General features: G+C 35.6%; 1 protein-coding gene across 1 annotated transcript; it reads left to right on the forward strand.

Moving 5' to 3' along the window:
- The first annotated feature begins 1,551 nt into the window (after positions 1-1,551).
- On the forward strand, positions 1,552-6,224 carry avpr1aa (arginine vasopressin receptor 1Aa). The gene is made up of 2 exons (XM_065277377.1): positions 1,552-2,687; positions 3,644-6,224. Exons 1-2 carry the CDS (start codon positions 1,817-1,819, stop codon positions 3,934-3,936), a joined length of 1,164 nt encoding a protein of 387 aa, XP_065133449.1. The 5' UTR covers positions 1,552-1,816; the 3' UTR covers positions 3,937-6,224.
- Positions 6,225-14,132: the final 7,908 nt, after the last annotated feature.

Here is a 14,132-nt window from a genome sequence, read left to right on the forward strand (position 1 = left end):
AAAGGGTAAAAAATACTGGTAAAAATACACAACATCGGCCAGCATCTCGGGATACCTGTGTCAGAGTTGCATGTACCCCATGCACACCGTTTGACCATTTTAAACTTAAAAGACAAGAAAAAACATATAAAAACAAATGAAAACTGACTCCCTGCAATGCATTTCAATGAATGTGAAAGCAGAGAATGTCCGAGTGTATTGGGTTAGCTAGCGCACTGTGATTGGCTCTTTGCATTTGGGGTCGTGGTTTAGCCATAGGTCAATAGTCTTGATGATCCACCTGGAAAAAGAAAATCTTCTGGTATACCTTTAGGGTGAAAACATTTCCTTGACAATGACGCTTCTCTGACAAGTTTTTACAGTAATCTGTAATTCCGCTATTATCCACTAGATGACGCTCTTACCCAATTTATAAAAAACAAACAAAAACTATATTTTATACTCCGTATATTTTGATTATCGCTCTGAATCTGATCTCAAACAAAATTTCTTTACAAAAATGCAATTATTTCAGATTTTTATTCAAAATGTGGTATTTTTTCAAGAAATCTACCCATATTTAAGAGGTTATATAAAGAGAACAAATGAAGATGGGATTTAATGTTTTTTTCCGTTTGTTTGTTTGTTAGTTTGATTGAAAGAAGAGGGTCTGTTCTTTCATTTGATATATTTGCATGTTTATATATTTATAGAAGAATTTTTTGTCTAAAGGGCATTTTGTGAAACTTTTGCGAAAATCACAAAAAAAAAAATGCTGGAGGGAATTAAAAAAAAAGGCTGGTGGGAAATAATCTCATATATTGTTTGCTATGTTGTTTCCTTCTGTTTAAAGTGTTTGTGTGCTCATAGGCAGATAAATAAATGAATGCAGAGGTTTTCTAATTCATAAGACTTTCCCTCATTGTTCCCCTCATTCTCTCTAGGGAGGTTTCTCTTTTCTTTCTTTTGTCTTTCCTTGTTTCCTTTTGTCAACAACCTAAAAATGTGCCTTATATGGCAACTAAAATCTAAGTAAAACTGTTTTAGTCAATTCTAAATATGATTTTAATATGATATGATAATATTGATCACATTTAATGATAATATTAAAATGAGTACATGAGGTTCCACCAATGATGATAAGACAAAAACACTGTCAAATCTTATTTGATAATCTGGAATTTATTTGAAACAACACATTTGATCTTTTTTATTTTAAGAGTAATAGAATAAATTATTTAAGACCAATCTTTTTTTTACTTTAGCATTATTATTCTTAATATATTTGTGACCCGACGGTGACCCGGATATTTTCTTAGCAGGTTCATGTTGTTCATCGCTGTTTTAATGTTCTGTACTATGTGGGAAGTCAAGTGTCAAAGCTGTAGATCTCTACCGTGCGTGCCAGTAACATAACTTAAGACTTATAGGTCTAGCTTACAGTACAGTCTCTTCTGTGGGGCGGGGGGGGGGGGGTGTAAGACTGAATTCAGCTGTTAAACGCTGGTGGGTTTGGCTCTGTACAAATTACGCACAGTGAGTGAAATCTGAGGCGGGTTTATAAAGCTTGCTGACTTTGAGCACAACCAGACACAGTTGAGGAGAGACATTTGTAAATGTTTGGGCACTCTTATGGTGTTCACATCTTTTCATACGTCAAATGCTAATCAGAAATAGCTAAATATTTATCACAGTCTTTGTTTTCTTTACGGGCAAACAATTATGATGGTTCCGTACGCAGAAGCGCGCTTCTGGACACCGGCGTCTCCATTTACGCACGGGAAAAGCGCATCTATTTAAACACACCGGACCGCTGTTATTTGTGGTTTGTTTTGCAATGGATCACCCTAACAACACATCTCAACCCTTCAATTCCACCGACCCGTTCGGTCGGGACGAAGAGGTCGCCAAAATCGAGATCGCGGTACTAAGCATCACCTTCGTGGTCGCGGTCATCGGCAACTGCAGCGTCTTGGTGGCCATACACAACACCAAGAAAAAGACTTCACGCATGCATCTGTTCATTAAACACCTCAGCCTGGCCGATCTGGTAGTGGCTTTTTTCCAAGTCCTCCCACAGCTGTGCTGGGAAATCACTTTCCGTTTCTACGGGCCGGATTTTCTGTGCCGGATCGTGAAACACCTGCAAGTGATGGGCATGTTCGCTTCCACGTACATGATGGTCATGATGACCCTGGACCGATACATCGCCATCTGTCACCCTCTAAAGACCCTCCAGCAGTCCACCAGGAGGTCTCGCATCATGATTGGTGGCACATGGATCGGCAGTCTTGTCCTCAGCATCCCCCAATACTTCATCTTCTCCCTCAGTGAGATCAAGAAGGACTCGGAGGTCTACGACTGCTGGGGGCACTTTATCCAGCCGTGGGGAGTTCAAGCCTACATCACCTGGATCACTGTGGGAATTTTCCTGGTGCCAGTCATTATATTAATGACCTGTTATGGATTTATATGTCACAGCATCCGGAAAAACATCAGATATAAAACCAAAAAGACATCAGGTGATGGCGCATGTAAGAACGGATTGGTGGGGAAAAACTCGGTCAGTAGTGTGTCCACCATATCCAGAGCCAAGTTAAGAACTGTTAAAATGACTTTTGTGATCGTCTTGGCTTATATCATCTGCTGGGCTCCGTTTTTCACCGTACAGATGTGGTCTGTCTGGGATAAAAACTTCAAATGGGATGGTGAGCCATTTGCGTAAAAATATTCAATGTGTAATAAAAGTTAGATGTGTATTAAAATATTAAACTTTACTCACACACACTCATAAGACAAATGTAACACTTACTTAAAAAATAACCTACTTAATGTGAAATCAAACAATATAGGACAATTTTGATCTGTCATAGTCACGAAACCTTGTGAGTCTGGGTAGCAGCTTCATGTCGTGACATGGTGACCCTTAAAACAACAGAAGATGCATACAAAGACATTTCAGATGAGAAGAAAAAAATACACAATACATAAAAACAAATATATTCTTTACAAAATGTACAAATAAATAAAAAGGAAATGCGTAAAAGTCAAAGCATATTTTAATATGCAAGGGTAATAGAAAAGACTAAAAAACGCATGCACTTATGAATTATATATATATTTTTTTAAGATCGTACTGAAATTCATATATAATATTTATTTGTACATTAACTTCTAATCTGTTAAACATTTGATCAGTTTTTTTATTGCATTGACTTTTAATAGCACATCAGCAACATGTTCTGTATAAACTCTGTATATATCTAGCAATGGCTTAGCAATATAATAGAAATATAAGAATATGATTTTATAAATATGCAATGAAATGTTTTTTATGCTTATGAAGATCATTTCAGATATGAATCAAAGCACAACAGATTGTAGTATTTTTATTGTGTTTGACTGCATCCTCTTTCAGCTGATTTATAAAAATGCATTATTCAAAAATTCAAACATACTACTATGTTATTACAATTGCATAAAAACATACTATTTATATGGCCCATACACAAATAAAATGAGTTTCATTAGAGATGCCTGCACATCTGAATATTGACAGCAACCATTTGCATCTGCTTACGTGTTTAGTTTAAAAATGACCGTATCCCACAGCCTCTCCTGGTTTATTGCTTTATTAAATCATTTTTCCATGTGTTTTCTGTAGATTCTGAGAATACGGCCGTGACACTGTCAGCATTGCTGGCCAGTCTCAACAGTTGCTGTAACCCCTGGATTTACATGATCTTCAGTGGACATCTCCTGCAAGACTTCGCTCATTGCTTTCCCTGCAGCCACAAAATCCAGCAGAGCTTCAGGAAAGAGGATTCGGACAGCAGCATCCGCAGAACCACGCTGCTCACTAAAATCGCCAACCGCAGCCCCACCTGCAGTTCATCAACCTGGAAGGAAGTCGACAACTCGCCAAAATCTGACAGATCAGCTCAGATGCTGACGTAACGCTTGGAGACACAGTGTATTGAATGTCTCTCTGGGAGAAGCACGATGTGGCTGCAGGTTTACAGTGTTTTATTAAACACTTCCTCTATTGGACGCCGATCGATCAGGACTGAGTTCACACAGTGCCAGAGGAAAAACTTATTGCTTTGAGGTTTCTCTTTTATTACTTATATGAGACTTTGGTTCATCTACATCTCAGATGTTATCTTAAGAGACATCGATTGCTGTCATGCAATAAGAATGTAGAGCTATAAAATCAATGTGCTCAGGTCGGCTGTTCTTCTCTTTGGGCAAATCTAAATCTTAGACGTTTCGTCATGACTGCGTATAGCACAGGATCTCACAGCTTACTCATGCATGTTTTTGGGAAATGGTGTGAAAACACAATAAATCTCTAAAGGGACTATGGGTACAATAGTCTAGAGTAGTGAAGTTTTCCTGTGATAAGAGTCCACGACTGAAATGTGATTGATTTTGACTTCAGTACTTTGGTCTCCAGAAGTAAACCAAACACAAGAAACAAAGCCAAGATAAAGACACCGGCCCAGTCACTGCAACAAAAATAAATCCATTTCACAAAAAAAGGAAAGTGTCTGCTTTATCAAATGTCTGGCACAAAACCTGCTGGGCATGGTTACCTTTTTTTTTCAGGCAGTCTGACACATTTACTGCAAATCTGGTTTTGCATCAGGATAAAGATTTAAGTTTATACATCAAACAGCATACAACACCGTGCCATAACGGTATATAACCCCAAAATAAACCAAAATGCCACAAAAAATAAACCTCATTCAACTGTGCTGATTGGTTGCATGGTTTGAATAGATATCGAAAGATATGAAAGCATTTTAATCCTCTGCTATCCTAAATATGTTAAAACAACTTGCTTCAAAGTCAATTTAACCTGTGATAAGTTGACATAGCTTAAAACAAGTTGAAATTGTTTAGCTCATTTCGCCGCCAGCACTTTTTGTAATTTTCACAAAAGTTTCACAAAATGCATTCTAGAAAAAGTTTCTTCTAAAAATATATAAACATACAAATATATCAAATGAAAGAATAGACCTTCTGCTTTCAAACAAACAATAAACAAACAAACAAAATGGGAAATAAACGTTTCATCCTAACTATATTTTTTTTTCTCTGCTTATAAACTCTTAAATATGGGTATAGTTCTTTAAAAATAATTTTTTTTAGCAAAAAGCTAAAAAAATGCATTTTTATGTGAAGGAATTTTGTTCAGAATGATAATCAAAACATACAGAGTTTAAAATAACTTTAAAAAAAAAATTGCTTCGTTTTTTTTATAAATTGGGTAAGTCATCTAGTGGATAATCACGGTATTACAGATTAACATAAACTCATGAGGAACATGTTTTTTTATGCAAATGTTTTCTCTTAATTGACGAGATAACTTGTCAATGGTGGGGGAAGAGTTAACTTAATGGTTAAGTTAAATTAACATAAAAAAATATTTGTTGATTTGACAAAAATGCTGCATTTTGTTACAGTGTGTGCAGGATTAAAGGTGCAGTGTGTAGATTTTAGTGGCATCTAGTGGTGAGGTTGCGTATTGCACCCCTCCCTTTCAAAGCACATAGAGAAGCTACGGTAGCTGTCACAGGACAAACATGTCATCGTCTGAGACAACATAGTGACAAATGCCCTCTGTTGAACAGTTTGTCCATTTAGGGCTTCTATAGAAACATGACGGGGACTTCCATGAATGTAGATAAAAACATCTAATTTTAAGATGATAAAACAATACAGTTCATTTTGTCAGGTGTTTATACACCACTGATTATATAGTTTTATATATATATTATATTGCATTTCTTTTAAAAGTTTCTTTTCAAATGTACACACAGCACCTTTAAATGTTTAGTTGTGTATTGTTTATCGGGACAGACCAGTCTAGAATCACTGCGATATATATATATATATATATATATATATATATATATATATATGAATGTCTGCTATCTTGTTGGGTCTGCACTTTATTCAGGGTTCAGTTTGTGTACATACTGAAATATTCTAGCAGTGAAATCTGTTTTGGTGTATATAGGAGTACAACATTGTAAATACACGCACAACTGTACCATTATTTTCTTGATCATATCAGATGGTCTGTATTTGTTTGTTTTTGTGAAATATTATTAAGAAGTTGATATGCTCAGCATTGCTGTGGCAAATTTATTGCCAACTTTAAATGTGTTGCACGTCTCACGAATGTCTCTGTGTATCAATGTGCCAAATCCAATAAATCAAACCTTCAAGAATTGTTAGTGCTGGACCTGCGCTCTGTTTTTACAACCAACATGTGAATTTCTACTTTATATCGTTCAAATGCAACTATTTCTTATAGGAGTCATATTACATCCACCACAGGTTTTTCCAAAATACCAAAGTTTTAAAAAGTAAGAATCAATTCAAAATGTTCTAGAAAAGCTTTATGTAGTTTGATTGTTTTTCATTTCAACAACTAGAAAATTAAAGCGGTGCTTTTTTAATTGTAAAATTTGCTACCTTTCTTGAGCAGTAACACACTGACGTTGAGCAAAGACCTCCACTTATCACTTACATGGTATGTTTTTTCTAAAGGGAAGTAACACTAATATGTTTTCTCTGCAAGGACAAAAAGTTCTGGTACAAAATACAACACAATGCGTCATTCCACAACATTTACCATAGGAATGCTCTTGAGGTGCACAATGCAAACGTCTACCAGGAATCTTTCCAATCATCCCATAATATCTTAAGAGTTTCCTGTTTCTTACAGACGCACACATCCGCTCTCTAAATGAGCTCAGAGATAAGACGGCTGTGCTCTGTTTGTGTGTTATGTACATTAACATATTTGCATGTTTCCATGGTAACATTCTCTTTTTGCCAAATTTGACCATATTTTGGATCCCCACCAGTGGATCAGGAATATAAATGGTACAAACTGGATCATATTTAAACAACTACAATATTATCAAACAGTGGTGCTGGTGCCGCCTCTTCCGAGGAGACAAAAATATGTGTTCGGTACATCATGGTAACCTATGTGCATCATGCCTCATGTCAACATACAGTACTGTACGTGCCCACTGCATACGCAACGAAAGGGTTCCTGATAAGAGACGCTTACGTCTCACAAGACACTAATTTAACACTAAACTCTGATTATACATGAGATTAAGTGAGTATCTAGCAAATGCAATTTATCATAAACCCTTATGAAGTGTCTGTAGCAGGAACCGTGACGCGTGATGCACATAGGTTCACACACATTTTGACATGCCAATCCACACACGACAATGTTTTGACAAATTGTGCATTCGTGCCTGCTTGGAAGTCACGAGCCGCCACTGATTATCAAAACTCTTACATTTATTACATATTTCCAGACAAATGAAAGCGTCCTTTCCTCGCTGCAGTAGCTGAATGATTTACTGTAAGTGTGTAAATTGCATGAAGGTTTCATTTTTTTCTTCACTCGTTGCAGCTGGGAAAGCCTGCGGTGTCTCGGATGAAAAACAATCTTTTGAACAGAAGGCACATGGAGAACTGGCCATCAGCCTGACACGACTCTCTGAGATGAAACATAAGGGTCTCACAATCCATCACAGCAGGTGAAGTCGGGTCTCCCTCAGGTCAGGTTTCACCTCTGAAAAATAACACAGTAGCATATTGTGCTTCAATCTTTGACAGTTCTCTATGTAATACTTTTGTTTTTGTAGCCTACGTAAACTGAAAAAAGTACTGAAAGATCCAGACCACCTGGTTTGCTGGTTAAGCTGGTGTGGCAGGCAGGTTTAAGAAGGATTAAGCTGGGCAGGCTCTAACCAGCTTTGTCAGGTTGGGAGGACCAGCTACTTCCATCTTAAACCAGCTCAAAACCAGCCATCTTAGTCAAGGTGTCCAAAACCCCTAAAACCAGCCTGCGCCTAACCAGTTAACACCAGGGTGGGAGATCGGCCTTTTAAACAGGTTCTCAAATGAGAAAATCTTGATTTAATCTATCGCTGTGTTCTGTAACGTGTCAGGCCAATTCAACCCAATTGCGTGCTGTGATTTAGAATCTATTCTCTTAAGTAAGAAATATTGATGAGATCTCATGATGTGACTTTTCCAATATATGGCCTCACCAGAGAGAATAAAGCACATCTGGATTTGAAATACTAGACTTAGTTCAATTCTGTCTAGTCATAATGGAGATAAATAGTGTGTTCTTACAGACACCTTTCCATTTACTCTTTCCAGATGAATACATTTGACGTGGCATTCTGGCTAGGTTGTGTACTTGTTGACTCACAGTTTGAGTGTTATATTCACTAAAGTAAATAAATATTCATTTGAAGGGCTTTTTAAATATGATGTACAGGCACATTTTTCCATGATTTTCCTTTCCAATAGATCCTTCAGGATGTCATTGAAGGGGTGCACGGTCCACAGCTCACCAGTTGATGTCTGGGGTCCCTCAAGGTTCAGTGCTCGGTCCACTCCTTTTCTTCATCTACATAACATCATCAGAAGCTATCATACAGGCACGTGGCTTCTCCTACCACTGCTGTGCTTCTCATAGCAGCACGGATTTAAAGATCTATCAGCTTGGATGAAAAAAAAACACCACCTCAGGCTGAACCTAGCGAAGATGGAGCTGATTGTATTTCCGGCATAACCAAAGATACAGCACAACTTTCCATTCAACTGGGCAACACAACCATTACTCCTTTCAAAACTGCCAGAAACCTTGATGTTGTCTTTGATGACAAACTGTCCTTCACTGGGTACATTGCAAAGACAAAAAATTACAGCATTTTTATCTCTTCTATCTTTATTTAAAAAACGAACTTTCTCTCAACGGGTATTGTTTCGGAATAGTGAAAACGTGTAACTTGGTATAAGCACATTTTGTATTATTGCCTCCCTTTGACAAATTGCTTTATTGTTTTCTTCATAACTCATTTTGGATAAAAGCATCCGCTAAATGCCTAAATATGAATGATGCTAACTCTACCGTGGACATTAAGTCACAAAACAATGTCAATAATAATCAAACTAACCGAGACAATGGAGCGCTCTCAAAATATCCAGCTGTTAGTAATGAGAAACTTAATTTCATCATCATGATGGCATTCACAATTATCTTTGATCCCTAACAAACACACAGAAACACAGGTTTCACAATAGATGACACAAGAGTCAACCCCACAAATAATAGTTCATTTCTCCACATTAACATAAAGTGACAGCTGTTTTGGAAAGAATCTTTGTCCCTCTTAAACACATCTGAGATGTTACGAGCACATCAATTTTCTCCGGACACCCAGTTTCGATTTTATTAAAAGGTGAACAGGACAAAGGAAAGTTTATGCCTCTGAACTTTATTTTTGCAAGCAAGGCAAACATCAATATTTTATTGTTTAAACCTCAAAACCCTAAACTTCAGCACGTAATTCATCCCGCAGAATTTATGGACATGAGCAATCTTTAAATGGTTGTTTTGGAGAGATGCTAATACAATTTTGTTTTTACAAAAAAGCCAAAGCACATTTAACCAAATAAACACTGCCCTGTTTATCTTGCACTACAGAGATATTTACGTATGCCAATAAACTATCCCAGGACTCCCAGTTAATTTCAGATTAGTTTTTCATGTTATGATTCTTTGTTTAAACCATATAAACAAATGCAGAAGAAACTGCTCTCAGGTCATTTAAAAGGATTTGTTAACAAACTGAACATGTTTTATAAAGTTTCTTCTAATCCATAAGAAAAGCTTTTGTTGTTTTTTCTCATCCTGCTGTTTATCCTGTGATGGCAAACATTCATCCTCAGTCCATGTGAACCCTACATTATTACAGTTCAAGAGTGATGGATGAATGTAAAGTTTGAAAAGACAAAGGGAAACCTCTCTCTCTTTCTCATCTATACAGTAGATACACATCTAAATCTTTATATGTAAAATGTCCGTCAAGTGCACTTAGGTCACAGTTGATAAATACATTTCCCAGAATCACATCCTTTTGTGTTTGTCTTAATTTAATATTTTTTGTATAGTTCGTGAATAATTGAAAAGATCAATGACCATAAGCTTGGCACCATTATAATTACAGATGAATCATCTGAAGCTCAAGATGAATATTCATCAGCTCAAAAGACAATAACATGTGCTTTGTTGGTCATAAACAAAATGTGTGAGAGATTATAGATTAATAATTAAAATTAAATTATTTTGTATTTGATTTCTAACTAAACTCAATACTTCATTTGGGCCTGTTTTTATTTACTTTTCCTTTTTAAAACTGTGGCAGTAAAATACCACGGTTCAGAACAAAACCATTGTCACAATTGTTGTTCTGTTTTTGTTGTCCGTTTTGTTTTTGCTGTTTTGCTGCTTTACTATCTTTTGTATGTTTTGCACTTATAATAAAAAAAAGTAAAGTACCATAGTCATGTGCCATCTGAATCAAATAATGCTACTACATATGTTGATATTGTTTTTAATATTGTTTTTAATATGTCTACTTATTCAAACATATTACTCTACACTCAAAAAAGCTTGTTGGTTTAACTTAATAAAATTATGGGTAACACTTTACAATAAGGTTCATTAGTTAACATTAGTTAATGTAAAGCATGCTAGGAATTCAATCCTCTGCATTTTGTCAACAAAAATAATTGATGTTTTCCCAACACAAATTAATTAAGTAAGTTAAGTAGCTCATCTGAATTAAGTAAACTGAGTACGGAGTTAAGCTTATTTAAAAATAGAAAAGATTAAGTTATGTCAAAGAGTTGCCTATTTATTGTACTGTAGTATGCATTGAAATTGATTTAGAACAAAAAACTAAAACAAAAAGCATTAAACTATACTGCTTAATCAAAACAAACAACCTTTAAAAATCTTTTTTGTGTGTGTACTTGTGTTCTGGTTGATGCCATTTTCAGTCAATGTCAAGAGAGTCCAACCCCAATCCTCTGTGCTATTCTGTTGTGTATTGTAGCTATAGATTGTGTCTTTCTCTAGGGATTGAGGTTTGTTGTCAGGTCAGGTGTAAAGTAAACAATTATTGAAAATCAATGTTGACCTGAGGCCAGGATGTCCTTGAGGTTTGATGCATCCGCATGTTAAAGTTTCATAGACAATAGTTTGTTATCCAACAAAACCTTACAGACACTTTAAGTACATTTGGTACCAACATGAGATGTACTTTTTAAAGGGTACCAGCTTTCACCTTTTCTGACAGTGTAGATACTGCGCAAACATGTTAAATCATTTCCAAACATTAAATCTGTCTCCAGACACACAGTTGCCTGACATTTCCAATCCTCTTATGTCTGAGAAATGTCACCCTTTAAAATGTTTTTCTGGCCGTCTGCTGACTGACACCGGGTCAGAGGTGTTTAATGGGTTTTGTTCATTTGTTCGGATTGTAGTTTGGGGTGAGGATCTGGTTTAGAAGATCTTGACTAGATGAACTATTCAGAGTGATGATAAATGAATGCAGATGAACAAAGGAAAATGTGGGGAATATTACTGTAATGTGTGGTGTGATCGCTCACTGTGATGTCTTATACTACGATTTATTGTGATTTTATTATATTACAGATTGCAAATGTGATTGATATAATAAAGAAATGGGGTAGAAATAAAAATACTCATTCCATGGTATCATATTAGATATTAGACACTATTGTATTAAAAGATTATCATATACTATGAGAGAGATATTGTGTGATATTACTTTTCCAAGTGAGAAGACTTACAAATGTTCAATCTTGTGATGATCAGGGTGATAAAAATCCTTCAAAGCAATATTGAATGTTTTATTATAATACAGAATATTACAAACCCCAACAACTTCCTTCATAAAGTCACATGTTATTAAAATATCCAATACATACAGACTCTCTTGTACGATTATTATGATTTACAATATTTCTTTTCACAAAGATGAATCCATCAAAAACAAGCAGAAAGAGTCCTCAAAGATTCCCAAACTACAAAGCCAAGTAGCAGTAAATAAACATTTTCTGAATGTCTCTCCAGCAGCGTCTCCTCTTCATCAGCCAGGATTGAGCTCATAAAAGCCCTTAAAAGAAACGCATAACAGTAAAACTAACTCAAGTCTAATCTAAAATCTTGCTTGCAGACGGTCCATAAACTCTGCATTTGAGAATTCGCTAATGCATTTGGCAGCGTTAAATTCATAAAACTGCCTACACCAACATCGGACCCCTGCTATTTGAGGGCCATACTGAAGCCAAAACACACAATGAAACTGAAGGGCTGTGTGTTCATAAAGGTCTCTGTAGATGAGATTCACTGTGGGAGTTTTCTTCTTATGAAACAGCGACCTCTGGTGCCAATTGTGAGACATTACAGTGATGTACAGTAAGAGAATCACACTGTGCTTTGAAAAACAATGTTTAATTCTTGTTGTTAAATTGTCAACAACTTTCAAAAACCCAAAGTGTTCACTTGAGTGATCCGAGAAGATTTCCCCGACCAGATTGAAAAAAAAAGATGGTCAGTGAATAAAAAAACTATTTTCATTTGAGTGTTTTTTTATGTGTTGGTTGTTGGTGGATTAAAGGTTAATCCCGTGACAACAGATAAGAGCATCTATACATCTGCCGGATAATCCCATAATCTGAGATTATCTCAACACGTGTGTGATGTTATTCAAACAAATCCGTATTAAATGAGAAAATGAACACTTTGGTCCATTGTGATTGTGCTTAACTAAATTTAGCAGTGCTAACAATGAAATCATTCATTCAATAGATTTACATGTATTTACAGATTAAAGGTGCAATGTGTAACTTTAAGAAGCATCGTAAGACAGAAATGCAATATAATATACATAACTATATTATCAGCTGTGTATAAAGACCTTACATAATGAACTGTTTGTGTTTATTACCTTAGAATGAGCCATTTTAATCTACATACACTGCGGGCCCCCTTTAACATGGAAGTCGCCATTTTTGTGCCGCCATGTTTCTACAGTAGCCCTAAACGGACAAACTGCTGTATAGAGCGCATATTATCACTACTGTACAAAAACATGTTTGTCCTTTGGCGGCTATACTGTAGCTTCTCTATGCGTTTCGGTGAATGGTGGACTGAGCCGTTGGTTGCTATTCACAATCTTACTGCTAGATGCCGCTAAAATCTACACACTGCACCTTTAAACCTTAAATCCAGTATTATGCAACTATTGTAATATTGCTGTGACTAATGTAAACTCCTCCACACTTTATGGTCCTTAACAGTTGTTCTTATTTACTTTAATTTTCTTAAATTTTAACTTTATAAAATCAGCCAAGTGTTGTTTATTAACCGAGGTGAAAGGGAAAATAACTTTATATTTATAAGCATTAACCAGAGGTGTGTGTTATTGGTACTGTGCTGATAAAGTAATAAAAATAAAGTTAGTGAACATTAAATGCTGAACACACAGTGAGGTGTATGCAGTTTAGTTAAACTAAATCTAAATTATGGTCCAAAGTTCATGCAGGAAAATTTATAGCATGAGGAGAAATAGTTTCCACTGTGGTGAAGGCAAACCAGAATAACACTCATAAACTGAAACACGAGAATCTCATTCATCTTAAAATCATGTCAAATATAATCCCATACGGCAAAAAAATACATTTCTCTGGGCAAAAATATATTTGAAATATATATGCTAAATACATTTTGAAGAAAGTAATGCTCAATTGAATATATTTTTAAATTTGGAAATATATTTAGTTTTAATCTTTATATAGTAAAGTGTAGGCCTATTTCTAGAGCAAGCAAATACATTTCTAAATTTACATCCCATATGGCAAAATAGATATAAATTTATGCTGAATACAATTACCAGTTAATTTTATAAAATATATTTTTTGAAGTTCAACCTTTTAAAACTGGTTTACAGGTTCGTAACATACCTAACAGTTAACTTAACTCAAACCATTTAAGTAAACGGGTTGCATTAGGGCATTTAAGTTTTAAAACACATAAATTTAAGTACTGTAAACTTGAGTCATGTGCAATTATGCACTTATATCTAAGTAGTGTGAACTTAAATATAAGTGCATAACTCATACACCTTAAAAACAAACGGTGCTATATAGCACCAAAACTGGTTCTTTGCTCGTTATCATAGAAGAATCGTTTTTAGTGCCATATAGCACCGGTGAAGCACCTG

The sequence above is a fragment of the Paramisgurnus dabryanus genome, chromosome 23 (genome assembly GCF_030506205.2).
Source record: "Paramisgurnus dabryanus chromosome 23, PD_genome_1.1, whole genome shotgun sequence".
NCBI lineage: Eukaryota > Metazoa > Chordata > Actinopteri > Cypriniformes > Cobitidae > Paramisgurnus > Paramisgurnus dabryanus.